This window comes from Balaenoptera acutorostrata, chromosome 11, assembly GCF_949987535.1.
Source record: "Balaenoptera acutorostrata chromosome 11, mBalAcu1.1, whole genome shotgun sequence".
Classification (NCBI taxonomy): Eukaryota; Metazoa; Chordata; class Mammalia; order Artiodactyla; family Balaenopteridae; genus Balaenoptera; species Balaenoptera acutorostrata.
This window is the reverse complement of record NC_080074.1, coordinates 38,764,116-38,785,410: the sequence shown is the minus strand read 5'-3', so window position 1 is coordinate 38,785,410 and position 21,295 is coordinate 38,764,116. Positions and strand designations below refer to the sequence as shown.

The following is a 21,295-nucleotide window of genomic DNA, read 5'->3' as shown; positions in this document are numbered from 1 at the left end:
GTATAAACTTACTTCTTTTCACTTCCCCTTAGGCCAGAAGTTCTCACCATGCTTTGAAGTCGAGACCACTTTACTTGTACCTTTCTCTAAGCACTGGTTCATTTTTTGCTTAGCATTGTACCTACATTATTGGTGTACCTACTTATTTATTAATGTACCTCCTGACCAGAGTAAAAGCTTCTTGAGGATAGGGGTAATATTTATTTATTAATTTATTTTATCTATAGAATGCATAATCAGGCCTCGTAGCGTAAGCCCACATTACATACTGAATGAGCTCATGAATAGAACATTCAATAGTTCTACTTTCATTCAAAAAGTAAAAAAAAAAAAACTTTAATTCTTGTCTAAAAGAAATGATTATTTCCAATAATGTCACTTGTCTCTTCTACACCGTAATTTTTTTTTACATTGGGAAATTTTAATTTTTTAATAGGGTGAAAATCTTTATTTTAATACATTGCCTGGCTGTGAAGGTTTATATCTTTCTGCATCCAAAGCTCTGCTTAAAACATTTACCTTACTTGGCCATTTTGGAAACCTGGAAGTCTGGTCTGTAGTAGTTTTTATTCTTACATTTGCTTAATGAATTTATTTATCATTCATTAGTAGATTCTTATTAGATGATTTGTCTTATCTTCAGGGTGGTTAAACTCTGACCTTTTTGAAAGTTAACTCAATAAAATCAGTAGACAATCTGCTTTGAATTTATTTTCTTGGATTGGAATGGTGATGGAGCCAAATTTATTTATTTATTCAAAACATACTTTTAGAATACCTAATATATTTTTGGCACTTCTGTGGATACCGTGGATTACAGTAGTGAATGATAAGTCTTTGCCTACAGGAAAATTGCATTCTAATTGGGGAGATATGTTATGAATAAAAAGATAATACAATACAAGTGAAAAGATAACACGATATAAGGGAAGAAAAGTATAAGGCTAGAGAGTAACTTGGGCTGCCCTTTTATATAGCTTTGTCAGAGAAAACTACTTATCATTGAGGAGATGACCCAGTGACATAGACTCAAATAAAGGCTGGGATAAACCATGTGAACATTTGGAGGAAATTGCATCAGGCAAAGGCTTGAAGTAAGAATAGACTTGGAGAGCCAGAAGGCTGGTGATGAGAGGAGAGTGGTTGAAAGTGAGGATGGGGGAGTATCTAGGAGTCAGGGCATGTAGGACCTAGCAGGCCACGGTAAAGACTATATTCTGAGTATGAAAGGAAGCTCCATATTATTAAAGGAATCACTTTGGCATCTCTGAAGAAGCAGAGAACATAGTGGGCAAGATTGGAAACCAGGAGATGACAAATGATCCAGGAGAGAAATGAATGGGCACCACTTAGCTTAAATCCCCTTAACAATAGCAACATGTGCTTGCATGTGGGCAGTTAAAGGATAAGATATGGTTTGTGCCATGGGATTCTGGAAGCTGTTCCACATATGTATCTTTTTTTTTTTTAATTTTATTTATTTATTTATTTATGGCTGTGTTGGGTCTTCGTTTCTGTGTGAGGGCTTTCTCTAGTTGTGGCAAGTGGGGGTCACTCCTCATCGTGGTGCGCAGGCCTCTCACTATCGCGGCCTCTCGTTGCGGAGCACAGGCTCCAGACGCACATGCTCAGTAGTTGTGGCTCACGGGCCTAGTCGCTCCGTGGCATGTGGGATCTTCTCAGACCAGGGCTCGAACCCGTGTCCCCTGCATTGGCAGGCAGATTCTCAACCACTGCGCCACCAGGGAAGCCCCACATATGTATCTTATCTTGGATCTCTGGCTTCACCTAATGGGTTTGCAAAGTCTGATTAAGTCTGTTATAGGGCAGCCACCTATAGATGCCCTGCCGCTCTCCATCTTTTGTGTAATACCCCAAGGGAAGGTTTCTGTATAATTTTCAAGCAGAATCCTAGGAAAGGAAGACTATTAGTTAGAAGCGCTTTAGTTCTCTTTCTTTCTGTTATATATATATATATATATTTTTTTTTTTAAATGAGAGTCCTTTTTTAAAAAAATTTATTTATTTTTGGCAGCGTTGGGTCTTTGTTGCTGCACACGAGCTTTCTCTAGTTGCGGCGAGTGGGGGGTACTCCTCATCGCGGTGCGCAGGCTTCTCATTGCGGTGGCTTCTCTTGTTGCAGAGCACGAGCTTTAGGCATGCGGGCTTCAGTAGTTGCAGCATACAGGCTCAGTAGTTGCGGCACTCAGGCTCAGTAGTTGTGACGCACGGGCTCAGTAGTTGTGGCACACGGGCTTAGTTGCTCCGCCACATGTGGGATCTTTGTGGACCAGGGATCGAACCCGTGTCCCCCGCATTGGCAGGCAGATTCTTAACCACTGTGCCACCAGGGAAGTCCCTCTTTCAGTTATATTACACAAAAAACTGTTTGGATAATTACCATCATTAAAAATTTGCCTAATAATTGAGATAATGTTAAACAAAAACTTTAAAATTTTAGGTTAAAGGTTAAGCTGCTAAAACAAATGTGCCAAATAATATAGTGACTTAAAAATTTTTAAATGCATTTCTTGTCAAAAGATGATGAGGTTCAGTTTGGCATGACCCAGATTAAATCTTATTGTACCTTCATCCCCTAGTTGCTTGTTCTCATCTGCATCATTGAAGCTGAGGCAAAGGCATATGTGTCCCAACTCTCGGGATGGTGGAAGAGGATGTAGAGGATCAGACATGCTGTGTTTTAAACCCATAACCAGAAATGTCATACATGACCTTCCTGTACATCCTATTTGGAAGGCTGGAAAATGTAGTGTAGCTGGATGGATTTTGATGGGCAATTAGGAGTTGTTGTTGTTTTTTTTTTTACCACAAATACTTTTCATTCCATAGGCAAAGTAAATACCAGATTTTATAAGTAAATAATTGTAACTTGTTAAAGTTACAATTGACATTTTATTTGACAATAAAAAATTGTTCAGGGAGGTAAATAATAGCTGAAAATAAAGTCTCATAGGTGGTGTGCTGGAGGTAGAGAAGGAAAACATCTTCTGTGACGTTTTCCTTGGCATATAGAATGCTAATTGTATTAGGCAGTGGGCTCAGAAAGATGAATGGTTCCTGCCCTCAAGGAGTTCTTAGTTTGCCTGGTGAGAAAAACACAAAAGCAATTGTGTGTAATATAACAATAACATTTTTAGCACAGAGGAAGATGGGACCAGTCTGGCCCCAGTAGCTGAGAGAAGCCTTTGGCGTGGAAGTGATGCATTAGTTGGGTCATGAAAGAACGATAGAATTATGTACCCCATACACAGGTGGCCTCCCTATAGGTGTCCCTGGTCTGCAGCAGATTTATCCAAGAGTTGGACCTGACATAGTTAATGATGAAGTTGTGCACTGTGAAGACAAAAAATGGTTGTCTTTGCTGGCCTAAATTAGGCCAACAAGGTGAATTAAATGGGAAACCAAATAGAAAGATTGTTGAAGAATAAAGGAAGGAGGCAGACAGTTACTAAAGTCAAGAAGGGGCAGAGGAGAAAAAGAAAAAAATATGTTCCTACAAGTGGAAGTGCAAGGAATTGGTAACAATTATTCTTTTTCTGTTGACAAGCACCTGTACCTGTTGTATAGTCAGCAACTTTAGGACAGCTGGGTACATCATCAACTTTCAGTTTCTGACCTTTAATAATAAATATATGAAACTATGAAATTATTTGACCTGACATAATTTTCATAGCAAGCAGAGGATAAAGCTAATTAACATAAATTGAAGACACTGATTGGCTTAGTGATGCAAATAAAGATATGAGGATAGAATCATATTTCAAGTATATGAAGTGAAATATTTTCATATAAGACTTTTCAAAATCAATAAATATCTACACATGGGAAATGATGCTGTTAACATTATTAATTCACTTGACAGTTTTATGCTAATATTTTTGCCATTTGTACTAGTTAAATAAGTGTTAATAAATCAATGCATATTGCATTCGGCAAAATTATTGTGAAGATTGGAGCTCTTGGGGAAATTGATTGTTCATTTTCTCATACCATACTTGATTTAAGATCATTTTGTTTCTATTATAAAGCTGGATTATGTTAGCGTTATCATATATAGTTTTTATGGGAAATTTGATCTATTTGTGGATATTTATGATATATTCTTGGCATGTGTGATGATCTATGTTGCTTTGTTTATTAGTTACTAGGGTATGCATTATATTTGTGAATTTTTCATTTTTTAAAGATATGTGTGCCTCCTTTTGATCTTAATGCTGTTGGGAACAGACCCAACTGTTGGAATGATCTCATGTCCTTGTACCACTCCTGTGATATTTAGCAACTTCTCCATATAAATTGAGCCATTTATATATATATTGATTGACTTTTAGGATGTATTGACCAACAAAACCATTAAAGGTTAACAGGAACACAGACAAATTCTGGGAAGTGTGGTTGGTGTACCCAGACTAGTTGTCATGTTTTATGTACTGTCTGTAAAAATTGGGGGTGTTTGTTCAATTAAAGCTTTGATTAAATAATCAGTGCAGAATTGTTCTAAATGATTTAAGGTTCCTGTTGACATCTCTTGCTTCTTTTATATTTGTCTTTCTTTATGAGAAGAAAAATCAAAGAAACCATTTTTCCCCTCTCTCAAAATTGAGACATACAAACAGTTCATAAAGAAAAAACATACTTGCATACTTTTTATATTGACTTAATTATTTTTAATGTGCAATTAAAACTAGATTTTAATATCCTCTATTTATAGCTCAATACATATATAAAGCTGTATCTGATTTATAAGCAGGATAAAAACAAATGTACAAAGTCAATCAATCTCAAATTGACAATATTAATTTCATATAGTGAATGATATTGAGCTAGAATGGAATGACTGATTGCTAGGTGCTTATGGTTTGAGTGCTGTGGCCCTGGGTCCTTTGAGTTTGGCAACATGTTCCCTATGATACCTCAATTCTCTTGTCACACAGTAGTACTTGAACTTTCATAAAGCCTTTTATTATACAATCTTATTATAAAAAAAGTGATATCATTTGGCTTTTGGTTAATATGCATGAGATTATAAAAAACATAAATACAGTGAAATTGCATAAGTGCTCATATAATTCAGAATATGCTTTGCCTTATTAATTTTTAAAAATTATCATCAAAATTAAAACACAAAATTAAAAAATTCTCATAGAAGACTCATGGACAACTGTGAGAATATCTCCACAGACCCCAGGTTGAGAAATACAACATTAAACAATTTATTAGACCAAGAGAAAGGAATCTGGTTTTAATTCACTTACTGCTACTTAAAAAAGTATTCTCCATTAGCCTTTTAATGTGATGTTTATAGCAGCCACACTGTAACTGTTTTAAAATATTAACTTTGTTTTACCTTTTGCATGCTTATTACCATATATACTAATACTATATATACTAATATGTAGAGCAATAATTATCATGGCTTTTATGTTCATTGAAGAATATAGCCATATCTAGATGACTTACATAAATTGGTATTGAATTGAATGTTCTTTATTAATAAAACACAGTGGATTCTGTACCTTTTTAAACATAAATTTGGAAAAATGTATATTTTAACCACATTTTGTTAGATTTTTTTAGAATGTCTATGTAAAGATATGTGAGTGTAAAATTGTGAAAAATGACTTCTCTAATAGTTGAATTTTGTTTCATTTCAGTCCAGGTGGGTTATATTTTTAAAAATGTAATAAAACTTGCTTCAGGACTTGGAATATTTTCTTTAGAAATGCTCTGGGAAACATACAGAAAGTAATCACCTTTGACTTCAGCTATGCTTTAAAAATTCATTTGAGAGCTCTTTAACTGGAATTTGTATGATATTTCTCCATATATCTCGAATGGTACTTTTCTGAGTGGTGCTTGGGTTCCAATCTAGCTACCAAACTGCTTAACACATAATATAGCTGAAATACAGTGCATTAGCAGTGACAAATAATAAAGTCAATATCCTTGCAATATTCATAATTCAAGGGATTAAGGGAGGGAAATAAAATGAATACAAATGAAAAATTGTTGGAAATATTGGTGCTAGAGAAAAGCAGGTTCAATTAGAGGAAAGTGTAGAGATAGATAGAGACCAGTGAGTTAGTTTTGAGAGGTCTTTCTGAGCATTTTAAAGAGCTACAGAGGTTGATGTATTATATGGAGGGATCTGTGAGAAGGAGATTTGCCTGAGGTGGGATAAGCTAAGGGATGGGGTGAACAGTGGAGGGAAAGGGGGATGTCATAGATGTCCCAAGGACAAAAGGAGGACTTTGTGAGGATCAGCTGGAAACAGATGCATGAGGGAACCCTAGAGTTTGGCTTTTTTGGTAGATGGAAGGTGGGGAAAGGGTCAAGATCATATGTAAGTTTGGGCTTATAATTTTCAGAGTGTCTATTTTAAACCTCTGGTATACAATGCAGCAAAACCACATTTTCAGACAGTCTGCATTTTTAGAACAATATCATTTGAATATCGTAGTTTTAAATGGTTCTGACTGTGTGTAGTCACTACCTAAGTTCTTCTGTTTCTGTCTCTCAGCTATCCTGGTTAGTTAGCTTCTTTAACAACACAACTCTCTTGCTAATATGCTCACCTGTCTTACCTGTTGTTGTTCCACCTCACCTCTGTGGTAGAACTCCAGACCTGGATCAACCCAATTCTTTATTTAAAGAAATTTGTTTTTATTTTGCTTACTGTGTTTACTTTTTTTTTTTTTTAGACATCTTTATTGGAGTACAGTTGCTTTACATTGTTGTGTTAGTTGCTGCTGTATAACAAAGTGAATCAGCTATACGTCTACATATATCCCCATATCCCCTCCCTCTTGCATCTCCCTCCCACCCTCCCTATCCCACCCCTCTAGGTGGACACAAAGCTCCGAGCTGATCTCCCTGTGCTGTGCAGCTGCTTCCCACTAGCTATCTAGTTTACATTTTAGATCAACCCAGTTCTTTGTTATCTTCATTCCTGTATCTTAATATGTTGAATCCTGTTGGAGGAAAATTACCTCGCTAAAAATATGGGTTTACTACAAATTCATGGTCTCTGGTATCCACTGGGGCTTCAGTGCTGTATTTTTTTCTCCTTTAGCATTCCCTTAATAAGTTTTGTCTTCTGCCCTCCAAAGGCCATTTTAAACTTTTGACCTTCCCATCTCCATGCCTCAAGCTTAACAGGGAACATTGATTCAAACCCAGGAACCAACTTTGTGAACAAAATCACTTTCCAACCAGTTACTAAAACCAAAAGTCTGGGCCCATTTCTTCCCGTCCTCCCATTATTCCCTGCATCCATCAATCATCAGTCCCTATACAGTCTACATGAAGTATTTCTCAAATCGTATTATTTATTTTTATCCCCAGTGTCACAACCCTAGATCTTGCAATAATAATTTCATTGCAAGAATAAGGAAAGTGCCTACTTCTACAGAGGATTTAACACTTTTGAATTATTACGCATTGAACTTAGGATAAATCTAAACTTAACAGAGCTTAACAAGGCTCTAAAAGATACAGTATATAACACTAGACCTTTCCAGGCCATCTCACAACCTTTTCACCCTGAATTCTTGCTCTATCCATTCTGAACTGCCTTTACTTTCTCAGGCAAATTCCTGATCCAAATAGCAAATTCCATGAGGATTAGGAACTTTGGCAGAAACTATCAAGTGAGTAAAAGCAGGAGGAAGTCATTATTACTCGACCATTAACGCCTAGAGTGGAAAGATGTTAAAATGGGAAAAAGTGGAGGCAATAATTATTTCTTTTCTGTATAATTCCTTTCCTTTTTATTACACATTCTGTAGTCATGTCATGAGTAAATGGTAGGCATCAATTACATTTTCTATTCTTTTAGACCTTGGACTTCTTGATGTGAGATGATTTTCTCTGTCAACAATGGCCTGACTGTTACATAGAGGTACTATTTTAAAATGAACAAAGTGTCCTTTATAAGATGTGATAAATTTTGATGATGTACTTGTAAATCACAACATATGAATATTAAAGAAATGGAAGAACATATTCCTTATCAAGTCTGTGAGCACATATGCATAGAGAAATGTAGGGTTGAACTAATTTTCTGTGAAATATAGTCTGAAATCACATTAGTCTTGAAAGCTCACAGATTATTGAAATTGTGGTTAATTTGAGCCTGAACTAAATGGATTAAACAATTCTCCATTTCATTCTGCTTGCAAATACACAGTCTTAAAATGACGAAATATTGATTGACACCTACTTGTGAAGAAAATGGGAATGAGAAAAATGATTATTCTGAGTAATGATATTTATTCCTTCATTTGGAGAAAATTATTTGAAAGGAAAAGTGTTAGTAAATGTTTTCTAGCTCACTGTCAGATAACTATTTTGAAAATTAGATACTACTTTTTACTTTTTTTTTAATTTAATAGAATTCTGTTTTAAAATATGAATATATATTCTCTGTTTTAGATAGTAATAATACGTTTTACTCTTGAATATAAATGGTATACTTTTTTTTTTAAGTATTTGTTTATTTATTTATTTATGGCTGTGTTGGGTCTTCGTTTCTGTGCGAAATGTTATACTTTTATCTTTTGAGGAAAGATTTCTCTTCTTTTAATAACATCACATCACCTCCACTTTCCTGCTATTGAAAGGAATATCTCACAATTGAATGGACTTAATATAGCATCATATTTAAATGAGAATTATCTCAATTTCATATCCAATAAATAGTCACTGTCTTAAAAAGTTACATTTCTGGAAGCTTCTTATGTTGGATGAAAACATTTTGCATTCCTGAAAGATTTCCTTTCAAAAAGATAGTTTTAGTATTATTTCAGGTCTTAAGCAGTTTTAGTATAACTGATTCTTTTCACAGGTATTTATTTACCTGGATGCATGGCTAGTGCATGGCCAAAAGAAGAAACAATTCATTAGAGATAAATTTTTACCTTTTTGGTGGCTCTCTATTTGTGTACAAGAAAAACCAAAAACGTGCATATGATGTCTGTGTATGTACAAAATATGTGATTAACTTATATGTTTAAAAGTAAAATGCAGGTATTTTAGGTAATTATCTCTTTCTGTGGGAAATTCTATATATTCTGAAGAACAGGTCATTCATCCCCAATTTTAGTAAACTGTTTCCTCAGATATTATAATTGATTTTTAAAGTAGTTACATTTTCTGATATTGATTCGACCAGGGTTTGCTGAGTAATATCATCGCCGCTGAAAAACATGCCTTCTCTTGTCTTCTCTTTCGTGTAATTTTCTTTGACATGGCCCTGAGGTTGCCTCTGATTGTTATGTTTTTACTATAATTTGGACACCAATGCTATCTTTGTCATACAAACACGATTTTCTTTAGATGGACACACTGGCAGTTTGTGAAGCAAGTGCTAATTTACTCTATAGAACATAGTCTTTGATCAGTTTTGACTAATGTTTATTTTTGTGTCACGGGCTTTTGATCATGAAATTCTACTAAGTCGCAGACTGCTTTTTTCCCAATATGGTTTATTACAGGATATTGAATATAGTTCCCTGTGCTATACAATAGGACCTTGTTGTTTAAACATCCTATATATAATAGTTTGTATCTGCTAGTCCCAAACTCCCCATCTGTCCCTCCCCCGCCTCCCCCCATGGTCTGTTCTCTATGTCTGTGAGTCTGTTTCTGTTTCATAGATAGGTTCATTTATGTCATATTTTAGATTCCACATATAAGTGATATCATATGGTATTTGTCTTTCTTCACAGACTGCTTTGGAATGAAGATTGTCCAGAATGAGTACATAAAAATTTTACTGAAGTTTTTTTCATTATTTATGCTTACATGTTTTTGTTTTACCATTCTAAAATTTAAAGTTTTTACTTGCATCTAAACCAAATATATGTGCGTTATATATAAACCAAAATTATGTGTATACCGTTTTATATTACATAAATATTTGTTGCATTTTCTTACTTTATCATTAGTATTTATGTATGATATTTTTTCCTGGACTGTGAATTTCTTTGCCTTAAGGAGCATATCTTCCTCATTTTCGCACCTGCCGACTTGACCTCAGTATAGGACACATAGCAGATACTATATAACTTGAATCAACGGCAGGATACTTAGATATTAAAATAACTTTAAATTAGTACCAAAATAATAATTAGTTCATGTAATAAGTAACTAGTGGGAAAAAGCAAACACTGTTGTTCTAAATGAATATGTATATATACATTTGTTTCATTTCTTCAGGCTTCGTCCCCAGCTCAGTTATCCTCATGTTAGAGGAGTATCATGGCCTGGCCATGATTGTATGGGTTATGTATTGCCCTTGATGTCAGAAAGAAAACCAATTTTAGTGATTTGTGCCTGTATAAGACTATTAAATAGTTGATAAATTAAAATAGTTCTAAGAAGGTACAAAGATTAATATGGATTGGGTGAGTGGCACATGATTTAATTTTTTCTTCAGTTGAGAAACTGTAGGTTATATGAAATACATGTTAAAATTTTTTCCTTTTGGATAATAATAGAAATTATAAATCTACACTCAGACACCTATGGTAGAATAAGAATATAACATTGAATAAAAATAATATCTATCTTCCGTTTGATAATTTTCCATCAAAAAGCCAATGAAAACAAGGTGAACCCTGAAATAGCAATAATCAAATTATCCTTTGTGTTGGTTTCATAGAATTTTATTTGATTGATTATGAACTCTTAGGTGACTGAGATTTCTAGATATTTCCTCTAATTGCTCGCTGTTGCTTACACTTATCTTCAAAATGATTATTTTTGCATCTGAGTAAGACTATTAAGTATTCTGTTCTGGGGTTTCCAAATTAACCAACACGAGATATAATATATTTCTTTCTTTTTTTTTTTTTTTTTTAAATTGCAGCTTCAGGTGTGCATTTTATTTTTTAATTTTATTTTTTTTATTTTTTTATTATTTATTTTATTATTATTATTATTTTGGCTGTGTTGGGTCTTCGTTTCTGTGAGAGGGCTTTCTCCAGTTGCGGCGAGTGGGGGCCACTCTTCATCGCGGTGCGCGGGCCTCTCACTATCGCGGCCTCTCCCGTTGCGGAGCACAGGCTCCAGACGCGCAGGCTCAGTAGTTGTGGCTCACGGGCCTAGTTGCTCCGCGGCATGTGGGATCTTCCCAGACCAGGGCTTGAACCTGTGTCCCCTGCATCGGCAGGCAGATTCTCAACCACTGCGCCACCAGGGAAGCCCATATAATATATTTCTTTAATAAATTTATTTATTTTTATTTTTGGCTGCATTGGGTCTTTGTTGCTGCATGCAGGCTTTCTCTAGTTGCGGCGAGCAGGGGCTACTCTTTGTTGCGGTGTGTGGGCTTCTCATTGTGATGGCTTCTATTGTTGCGGAGCACAGGGTCTAGGCGCACGGGCTTCAGTAGTTGTGGCACGTGGGCTCAGTAGTTGTGGCTCGTGGGCTCTAGAGCGCAAGCTCAGTAGTTGTGGCGCACGGGCTTAGTTGCTCCGCGGCATGTGGGATCTTCCCGGACCAGGGCTCGAACCCATGTCCCTGCATTGGCAGGTGGATTCTTAACCTCTGCACCATCAGGGAAGTCCCAACACTAGATATAATATTAATGAGGAATATTTTTTAATGAAACATTCTCATATATTTTCATATTAAATCAATCCCATCTTTTGCTATGAGCTAATATTTCATTTTTCATTAGCTTATTTATTAGAAGTCTTACCTGAAACATATTTACCCATTCATTTTCATATTTATAAAAATAAATATAAATAAAAAATATAAATAAAAATAAATATATATATTTTAAAATTTAGAAGTAACAATGGAACATTTTACTAGAGTAGCCCCAGAAACTACTAAAAAAGATATTTTTCTCTATTGATCATGTAAAACTTTTGTCTTCAGAGCAACTTTAGTGTGGTTGGTATGGTATCTAAACATTGAGGAGTAGCTGCAAGAAGGGAGGTTAACAAGGCCAAATGGGCACCATCTATTGATGATACAGACATAGTGCAGCTTAATTTGACTGAAGATTGTCTTCAAGGCAGTGGTTAACAACTCAGATGCCTGCAGGAACCAGGCAGATAATATAAATGGGAGACATGGATGAGAGAAAAATCAATTATCTGTATATATCACACCTCTATGGTTATGGAACTATGGTGTAAGCAGATGACAAAATAAACAGGATGTAGAAGACTATATCTTAAACCCAGAAGGAAATAAAAATGAAAGCTCTGTTATAAATAGCCCTAGGGAATAGCAAGTTCATGGCAAACCCAGCAGGTGATCATTAGGTTCAGTTGATTGTTGTCATTCAAGAACACAGACCCACTGTGGCTAGACCTTCCAATTTTTCAAGAGAACCTGGAAATATGAATTTGCATATGAAACCTTCTAAGTTTAATATGTTGGCTCATTTTTTTTTTTTTTAGGTGTGACATGACCCCACCTTAAATACATCTTGGGGCTACATTTAGCCATTATGAGATCCTTCTTATAAAGAAAGTATTGAATTTATTGATTTCATTTCTTTCAGAGGACAGAAAAATTTTGGACATCTTCCAGCAACATTGTGAAGTAAGACAGATAATTATAGTTACTGAATCATTGCTAGATTGGGTTTTGGTTGAAAATTCTTTTTATTCAACACTATTTAAGGTGCCAAGGCTATAGCTGTAAATAGGACAAACTCTTCTCGTTGATCTCTCCCAGTGCTGTACCTTAAACAGGACACCCAGTAATGCGATCCCAGAGCATGGCCACTTTCTGCAGGGTTTACACTGAGATATTTGGATATAACGTTTAGTGTTTGTCTTGGTTCTTGAGCTCCATATAATAGAATTTAAGTTCATGATTGATATTACTTTGATTTATCTTTCTTGTAACTTTCTACTGGACAACTTGGGGTTCTTAAAAAATTGCACTAAATTAGAGTTTGCAATATAGGGCAGGATAAAACACTGAGAGAGTTGTTTGTTACTGTCTGTCTTTCCCCAGAGCCCTTAACCTTGACCACATCTTTCCCCATCTGCACAGAGGAAGGGAATAGAGAGAAAAAGGAATAATGATCAGGATTCAGAATCCTTTGAACTTGTTCAAAAAGTAGGAGAGACAGAGTGAAATGAAAGGAACCTCAAATAGCAGTGTGGCCTAATTCCTTCTCCCAGGCCTCCTCTGTTTACTATCTTGAACAGTCACATTCAAAGCCAAGCCATAGTCCTTCCATTTGCCCAGTGGATCCCTATTGACCCTTTAGCTCTCTGACCTGATCTATGACCACTTACTTTCTCACTTGTTCTTTCTGTTTCAGCTCCCTGGTCTCCTCTACATTCCTCAGTCACATCACCTATGACCCCCTTACGCCACTGTACTGGTGCCCTTTCTGCCTGAAATAGTATGCTCACAGATATCCACTTAGTCTCAACCTCTTATGTGTCATTGCTAAAATGTCACTTTCTTAGGTCTATCTTTTTTTTTTTTTTTTTTTGGGCCGTGCTGTGGCATGCGGGATCTTAGTTCCCCAACCAGGGATTGAACCCATGCCCCCTGCGGTGCAAGTCTGTGTGGAGTCTTAACCACTGGACCACCAGGGAAGTCCCTTTTGGGACTATTCTGATCGTCCCATTGAGAATTACATCCCCTGCACTCCCAGTCCCCTGTATTTTGCTCTATTCCCACATCAAATAGCACTCAATACCTTTTAACATAATACATAAATATTACATTTATTGCATATCCTCTGCTAAAACATAAGTACTCTGATAGAGATCTTTGTCTTGTTTGTTTACTGATGTATCAGAAAACAGTGTGTGTGATGTATAGGAACTCAATATATATTTTTTAAATAAAAGAATGTTGAACTTCTTAGATCCTCACTTAGATCTGGCATACTTCCCACAGCTTGCTGTAATTGCCCATGAAAAGGTTTCTTGCAACAAATTTTATCATACGTAGGCTTTTGATCTTAACTGTTTCCTTCAACAGTTAACCCAACATATAACTAAATTTGTAATTATTTTATTTTTCTGCTCACTTGACAGATACCCCCTTTAGCATAAAAGCTCCACAGGGACAAGTCTTTGTTTTTCAGTGTTGTGTTCCCAACTCTAAACACAATGTCTGGCGCATGATAGTTGCTTAGTGAAAATGTTGTTGAATGAATAATTAAGCAAATTTAAGCCATGGAATTCATATGGCATAATGATAGTAAGTTGGTTTGTAGTCAATTATTATAATCCAGATGTCTGTTATCATTGTCACCATCTAAACTCTTACCACCATCATCAAATATGTATTTCTCAGACTCCTATAATCCACGACGGGTGGTGGGGGCGGTGATCATCTTCTTGCGTTACTGTCGTAACTGAGAAGTTTAGTGAATTATCACAGAGAACACTTTGCTGATCTGATGATGTTGTTATAGGTCTCTAAGCTGGCTGGTGTTTTGGTCAAGCATGGTGTCAAGAAGGGTGACACCGTGGTTATCTACATGCCCATGATCCCCCAGGCGATGTACACCATGCTGGCGTGTGCTAGGATAGGAGCCATCCATAGTCTCATATTTGGGGGATTTGCATCCAGAGAACTAAGCAGTCGCATTGATCATGCAAAGGTAAGTGCTTTATTTGGAGAAATCAAGTAGTAGCTGCATATAGTACAGCCATATTTATCTGTGGATGAACCATCGAAGAGTGATCTGTACTTATTAGATCCTCCTATCAAATGAGATAAAGTTTACTTTTTATTTGGCATACACTATTAACCAAAATTTTATTTTCGAGTCAGTCCTATGTGGTAGACATCTTTCTAGATACTGTGAAGAATATAACATATAAGGTGCAAGCCTTTCAAGTTAACTTGCTGTATATTTGTGTAAGACATTTAAGAAAAATAATAACTAATTTACTCATTCAACATGTATTTATTAAGCTTCCACTCTATGCCTGGTACTGTCCTTGGAACTGGTTAAGAAATGATACTTATCAAATGGATGGGACACATGACTAGTTTTATAATCTATATATTTCCAGGAATGGTGGTATAGCACAGTGGTTAAGAGGGGGTGTTAGGGACAGGTGAAGTTACACGTTTAGATGGGGTACTAAAATCACAAACTTGAAAGGCTGTTGTGAAATACCTTTGAGATATTGAATTTAAAACATTAACACAGTGCCTGGCATATAATACTCATTAAAAAAAAAAAAGGTTAGCTGTTATTATTCTATGAATTTAGAGCAGGAATCAGCAAACTTTTTTCTGTAAGTTACCAGATAGTAAATATTTTAGGCATTTCGGTTTACATGGTTTCTATTGCAACTACTCAGCTGTGCTGTGGTAGCACAAAAACAGCCTTAGACACTGCAGGAACTAAGGGCAAAGCAGTGTTCCAACAACACTTTACAGAATGTAATTTGGGCAGAGTTTGGCTCTGAATCATAGTTTGCAGGTCCCTGATTTAGAGGCAGGAATGATATCTTTTAGTTGGGGTGGCTGAAGAAGGCTTCCTGAAGGAGGTGAGATTTGAGTTACGTCTTGGCTAAGGTTCAGCTAGTTGAAGAGAATGACACAGTGGGATCCAAAAGCCTCGAAAAAGAATAAGAGTCTAGCATGAGAGGCAGGAAAGGGTAAAAATTCATTTAAAGGACAGCAAATAGAACAATGTGATTGAAGAGGGAGAGAAGGTGAGCTTGAAAAGGCAGTTATTGTCTGAATTGCATCCTGTAGACGCTGACCGGTCGAATTTTTGAGCAGGTGACTGTCATGTTTTAAGCAATGTTAAGAGGAGGCAAGTCTTGCAGTATGATGTGAGTGGGAGAGAGGTTAGAATGAGAACCTTTGGTAGGTGGTCTCTTTGTGAATCAGTGGCTAGTGGGCAATGTGCAGGAGAGGAACAGCAGTGGGAAGATTAAAGAAGGAAGGTCATTATGGGAGTAGGAGATGACTGACCTTTATAGAGTTTTACAAGCCCAGGATGAGAAACATTCTTAACAAAGAAAAGGGAACTAATATATATTGAGGGTCCCCAGAGTACTAGGCATGGAGTGAGGTTTTACATATCTGACTTCATCTGGTAATAGATCAGTTATTAGAACTAGGAAGCTGGTTTGCACACTAACTGGCTGGATTCTCTTTTTTCTCTCTTTTTAAAAACATGTTGAGTTAGTGCTTATGAAGGGAAATCTAGGGGGAAGTATCAGTCACTGATCTGCAAATCAGTGGGCAGTTGGAGGCTTCTCTGAGGAAGCTATAGACTCTAGCTTTTCAGCTACAGAAATCTTAAACACCATTTGGGCAAAGGTATGAGATGTATTGTTTCTTTTTTAAAAGATTTTATACGGCGTGGGAAAATTTATATATATATATAAAATAAGAATTTATAAAACTTATGCTGTATCACTGGAGGAGTTTTCATCCATAAGACACACACACATAGACACCTCCCCCACCCCCAACCTTGTTAAGGAGTTTAGGCAGTAAGTGCATATTCTTATGGGCAGGACCATTGAGCAAGTCAAATTAATGGCGAGGAGACAGAGATAGAGATACATACCTGAGATATCTGGATGATAATTGAAACCAGGGATGATTTTGATGTCGTGATTTTCAACTAATTAGGACGAAGAAAAAGTTTTATTTTAACAGATGAAGATGGGAAGAATGTAGTCCACTTGAGATAGAATAAAACTTCCAATAAAAGGCTGTTAATAGAAATGTGAAAGGGATTATTTTCTAGAGGAAGAATCTAATTTTGACTTTATTAAATTATTCAACTTTTGATATATTCTATATATGTTTTTAATTTGATGTGTAACTTACTTTCATTTATTCAGAATTCAGAATTCTAATCTTAGGGAATGTTATCTGGAGTTATTTGTGTACATATTTCAGATACTAAAATGTGAATTATATTCAAATGTCTGACCTTTAAAAATATTAAAAAAGGATACAAGATTTACTTTTTCATTTCTTTCCTTTTTTTTTTTTTGCCTTTAAAAGGCAGCTTGAAATAGTGGAAAGAGGAAGATTCTGAAATTGTCAGTACTGGCCCTCTTTCTGATTCCAACACTTCTAACCTAGAGCAAGCTATGCAACTGCACTGGGCCTCAGCTCCATGAATATTAAATGATATTAAAAACCAGAAAGTGCTATATATGCATATATTTGACATTATGTAAACCTTCCCTAAATGAAATGTATTGTAACCAGAAATCAAAATTCAGGAATAGGTGCACTGTGTTGGACTGATTATCTTTCTCCTGAGTGATTTATTATCTGTTTCCTTTGCTTTGGATTTCTCCCTGAAGATATCTTTTAGGTGTACTTAAAAGAACAAAGATATGTTTGTTTTGCAGATTAATGAGAATTTTGGTTCATTGCCACAAATATTTGTTGAGAGCTTATGGTATGGCAAGCATTGTAACAGGCATAGGAGACAGGGAGGTAATGGGGTCTAAATTTGGCCTTGGAGTGCTTCCTGTGCAGAGGTGGGGACAAAGGAACACTTTGACTATAGTTGGATATCTGAGGCCTGTTCAGAATCTACCAGGGAAGGAAGATTGATCCTAAGCCTTTTAGCTACACCTGTGCATATCTTGAAGAATGACTAGCAAGTTGTCAGGTAAAGAAGAGTGCGAAGTGTGTCTTAATGACGGGGCCATGTTCAGGCTTTGTGGGGCTTGAAACTTAAATGAGGGCCCTTTTAAGAAAAATATGACAAAAGTACAATATAAAATTTGGTGAAAATGAGTATGTATTTGGAATGAGAAAAGAATCATAAAATAATTATTGGAGATTCAGGTCTCTTCCTTCTGCGGTCTCTCTAGGTGTTCAAGCAGAGATGCTTACATAAAAAACTTTAGAAATGCTTCCTAATAGCAGTCAGGCTGGGTCTCCCCATGCTAAGAAATGCTACAACTTCAGCAACAACCAGCTGTTATGCAGGCCTCTGCAAGTGAGGGGGCCCTAGGCTTCCATTTCACTGGTTCATGGCAAATTTACATCTACCTGATTTAATGAATTCTTTCGAAAGTATTTTTTAACAGCTCATGTTTATTAGCCAGAAACATCATTAAGTGTGGAATTCTGAACAGGTAAGTGAGATTTATGTGGAAGTGGTTAGGGCTATAACATTTAAAAATAGCTTATTGGTTTTCAGGCCATTTATTTAATAGAGAACAGAATCATTCAAATGTTTCTTACGAAATGTTAAATTGTCAGCCTGCATCTGAAATATTGTGGTTACCTTAATTAGGATGGTTAAGCTTTCTCATGTATTTACTTACTTATTTTTCATTGTAGCCCAAGGTCGTTGTTACAGCATCGTTTGGCATTGAACCTGGAAGGAAGGTAGAATACATACCACTTCTAGAAGAAGCTCTGAGAATAGGACAACACAAGCCAGATAAAGTTCTCATTTATAATCGTCCAAATATGGTAATCTGAATATTGAATTTGGTCCTTGCTTATGGTGATGTGCTAAGGATGACTCTTTTTGACCATTTGAAAGGAACACTTGATTTATAAACTGTTGAATATACAATACTTCAGGAATGTCACTATTTTTGGCAAAAAAGAATGATATTTTCTGTCATTATAAAAAACGAGCTTAAAACAAAAAGAGTGGAACATAGGAGTATCTGTAATATTAATGAATTAGAATTAATGTGTAGTCTATTGTGGTGTCCTTTATTAATTTACATTATAACTATAATAATAATACAGTTGACCCAATGCAGGGGTTAGGGACACTGGCCCACTGGGCAGTTGAAAATCTGCTTATAACTTTTGACTCCCCCTTAAGTTTACCTAATAGCCTATTGTTGACTGGAAGCCTTACCAATAACATAACCAGTTGATTAGCACGTTATATGTATTATATACTGTATTCTCTTACAATAAAGTAAGCTAGAGAAAAGAAAATGTTATTTAAAAAGTCATAAGGAAGAGAAAGTAAATTTATAACTATATTTACTCATACCATAAGTTTATGTCATCTGTTTACAAGATGAATTGTCTATCAGTACCTGCATCAATATTGGCTTATATGATACAAAACACTGTAGATGTTCTATATATTACAACACTAAACATCAAAAATGAAAAGATAATGTGAAAAAGAAATTCATATTTAGGTATAATGATTCATGCATTGATAAAGAAGAAGCAGCAATATGATTGCTTCATGGTAACCCAGCCTACACACTAGTGAGTGAATAATTATACAGTTTTTATGGCATATGGCATTACAGTCATATTCATACTACAGTATTAGAAACACTGTTAAATTTTTTAAAAAACCACTTACCTGTGATGATAGGCTGATACCCACTTTTTCCAGTTACCAGAGAAAGAGGCATACTGTATAGTAATATAATTCTTTGAAAGCAAAGTTATAAAACAGTAAGAAAACTACCGCATTATTAATTTTATATTAAATATCACTTACCTTATGCCTATGCAAGGATAAACTAGTATCTACATATATGCATTCATGACATAACTTTTTCTTATTTTTTTCGATATTTCTAAGCAATGTGGTTCACCTGCAAGTTTTGTCAGGGTCATGATCTGAATGTGTATACTCTGACTGGATGCTTAATCTCTCAGCTACCCAGTCTTGATTAATTTGCATTTAAGATGTCTTTTAAAAACTTTAGAAAAAGTAATTGGTCTGGAAATAAAAACTATGTTCAGGAAAACAAAATATGAATATTCTAAACAGATAAATTATTCTGTGATCTGTGAAGGAAGGAAAAGCAGTAAATAGATCAATGACTATATTTTACAATGCTTTTTCTAACAAATTTGCCCTAATGATCACCTCATTTCTACATCCAAGCTAAGTCTCCAGCTATTTATACTGGGACCAATTTGGGTTTCTAGCAGATTAAAATATTTTGCAGAAGGAAAATTGAAAGTGTAAAGAATCATGTATAATTTTGTAGAACTCTTGAGAGGTTATCTGTGGAAAATGCTTAAATGACAAGACATAAGAACAGAGAGCATTAAAGCTCTCTCATTTTGATTACCACCTAGCAATTCGCATTACCACGTTAAATTCCTGTGTAGTTTTAGTAGTCTGTGGTTCATGAACTGTTGCACTCAATGATTTTAATATTTTTACTGTCTCAAAGAAGAATTTTAAATTTCTTTCAGATGACCTCCAGCATGTTTTTAAAAAAGGTTTGTTGCTGTTCAATCAGGGAATGCCAAGTCAGTAATAAAGAAGGCTTTGGGTAAGAGAAGGTTAGAGGAAGGGTAGGAACAAACACACACAAGTGTTTAGTGTGTGTGTACTATTCACACATGTATGAATTCATGTAGAATTTACAAAAAACTTAATGCTAAGCACAAAGTACTTTCAGATACTCCCTATTTAATTCTTACATTCTTATAAACCAATAAAGTAGATGTTATTACTGGCCCCATTTTATGGATGAAGAAACTGAGTCATGGACAGGTCATAGCCCAAAGTCACAGCTAATAAGAGGTGGAGCCAAGATTTAAACCCAGTTTAATGACTTTTAACCAACAAGATATGTGCTATTTTCTTTTACTTTATAAATACATTGGATATGGATATGAATGTTTCCTATTCAGATTTTTCTCAGGCAAATATCTTCTTTTTCCTCTTTTTTATTATTAATTTTTGTACACTATCTCTATTCAGCATTATTCACCTCTTAATATAATATGCACATTATAGGTACTCAAATTATTATTTTATTTTCATTTTTGAGATATAGTTTACATACAATAAAATGGACAGATCATAAGAGTACAGTTTGATGCATTTTCAAAATTGCATGCACTTGTGTAACTACCATCCAAATCCAGATATAGAATTTCTCCATACTTGTTCCTTTTTCCAGTCAACCATTCCCCATCCCCAGAAGCAAATGCTTTCTGATTTGTATTGTCATAGATTATTTTTGTTCATTCCTAGGCTTCATATAAATAGAAGCATACCATATATACTGTATTGTGTCTACCCTCTTTTGTTCTATATGTTCTTGAGATATACTCTTTGTGTGGCATGTATCAGTAGTTTATTGTTTTTTTACTGAGTAGTATTTCATACCATAAATATATCAAAAATTGTTTTTCCATTCTTCTATTTATGGATATTTGGGTTATTTCTACTTTGGAGTTATTATGACTAAGACTACTATGAACATTCTTGTACAAGTCTGTGTGGACCTGTGTTTTCATCTCTCTTGTGTAAATACCTAGGGGTAGAATTGCTGATTCATGTATTAGATGTATATTTGACTTTATAAAGAACTAT

At 35.3% G+C, this 21,295-nt stretch overlaps 1 protein-coding gene across 2 annotated transcripts in view; it reads left to right on the top strand.

Annotated features, from left to right (window-relative positions):
- The window catches only part of ACSS3 (acyl-CoA synthetase short chain family member 3), a 152,596-nt gene that overhangs the window by 40,221 nt on the left and 91,080 nt on the right, over positions 1 to 21,295 (top strand). The window contains exons 3-4 of one of the 2 annotated variants that reach the window (XM_007194954.2): positions 14,432 to 14,620; positions 18,307 to 18,441. The exons of the other annotated variant lie outside the window; for it this stretch is intronic. Of the exons in view, the coding sequence (XP_007195016.2) occupies positions 14,432 to 14,620; positions 18,307 to 18,441 (324 nt within the window). The remainder of the gene's footprint in view (positions 1 to 14,431; positions 14,621 to 18,306; positions 18,442 to 21,295) is intronic. 2 annotated transcript variants of the gene reach the window in all.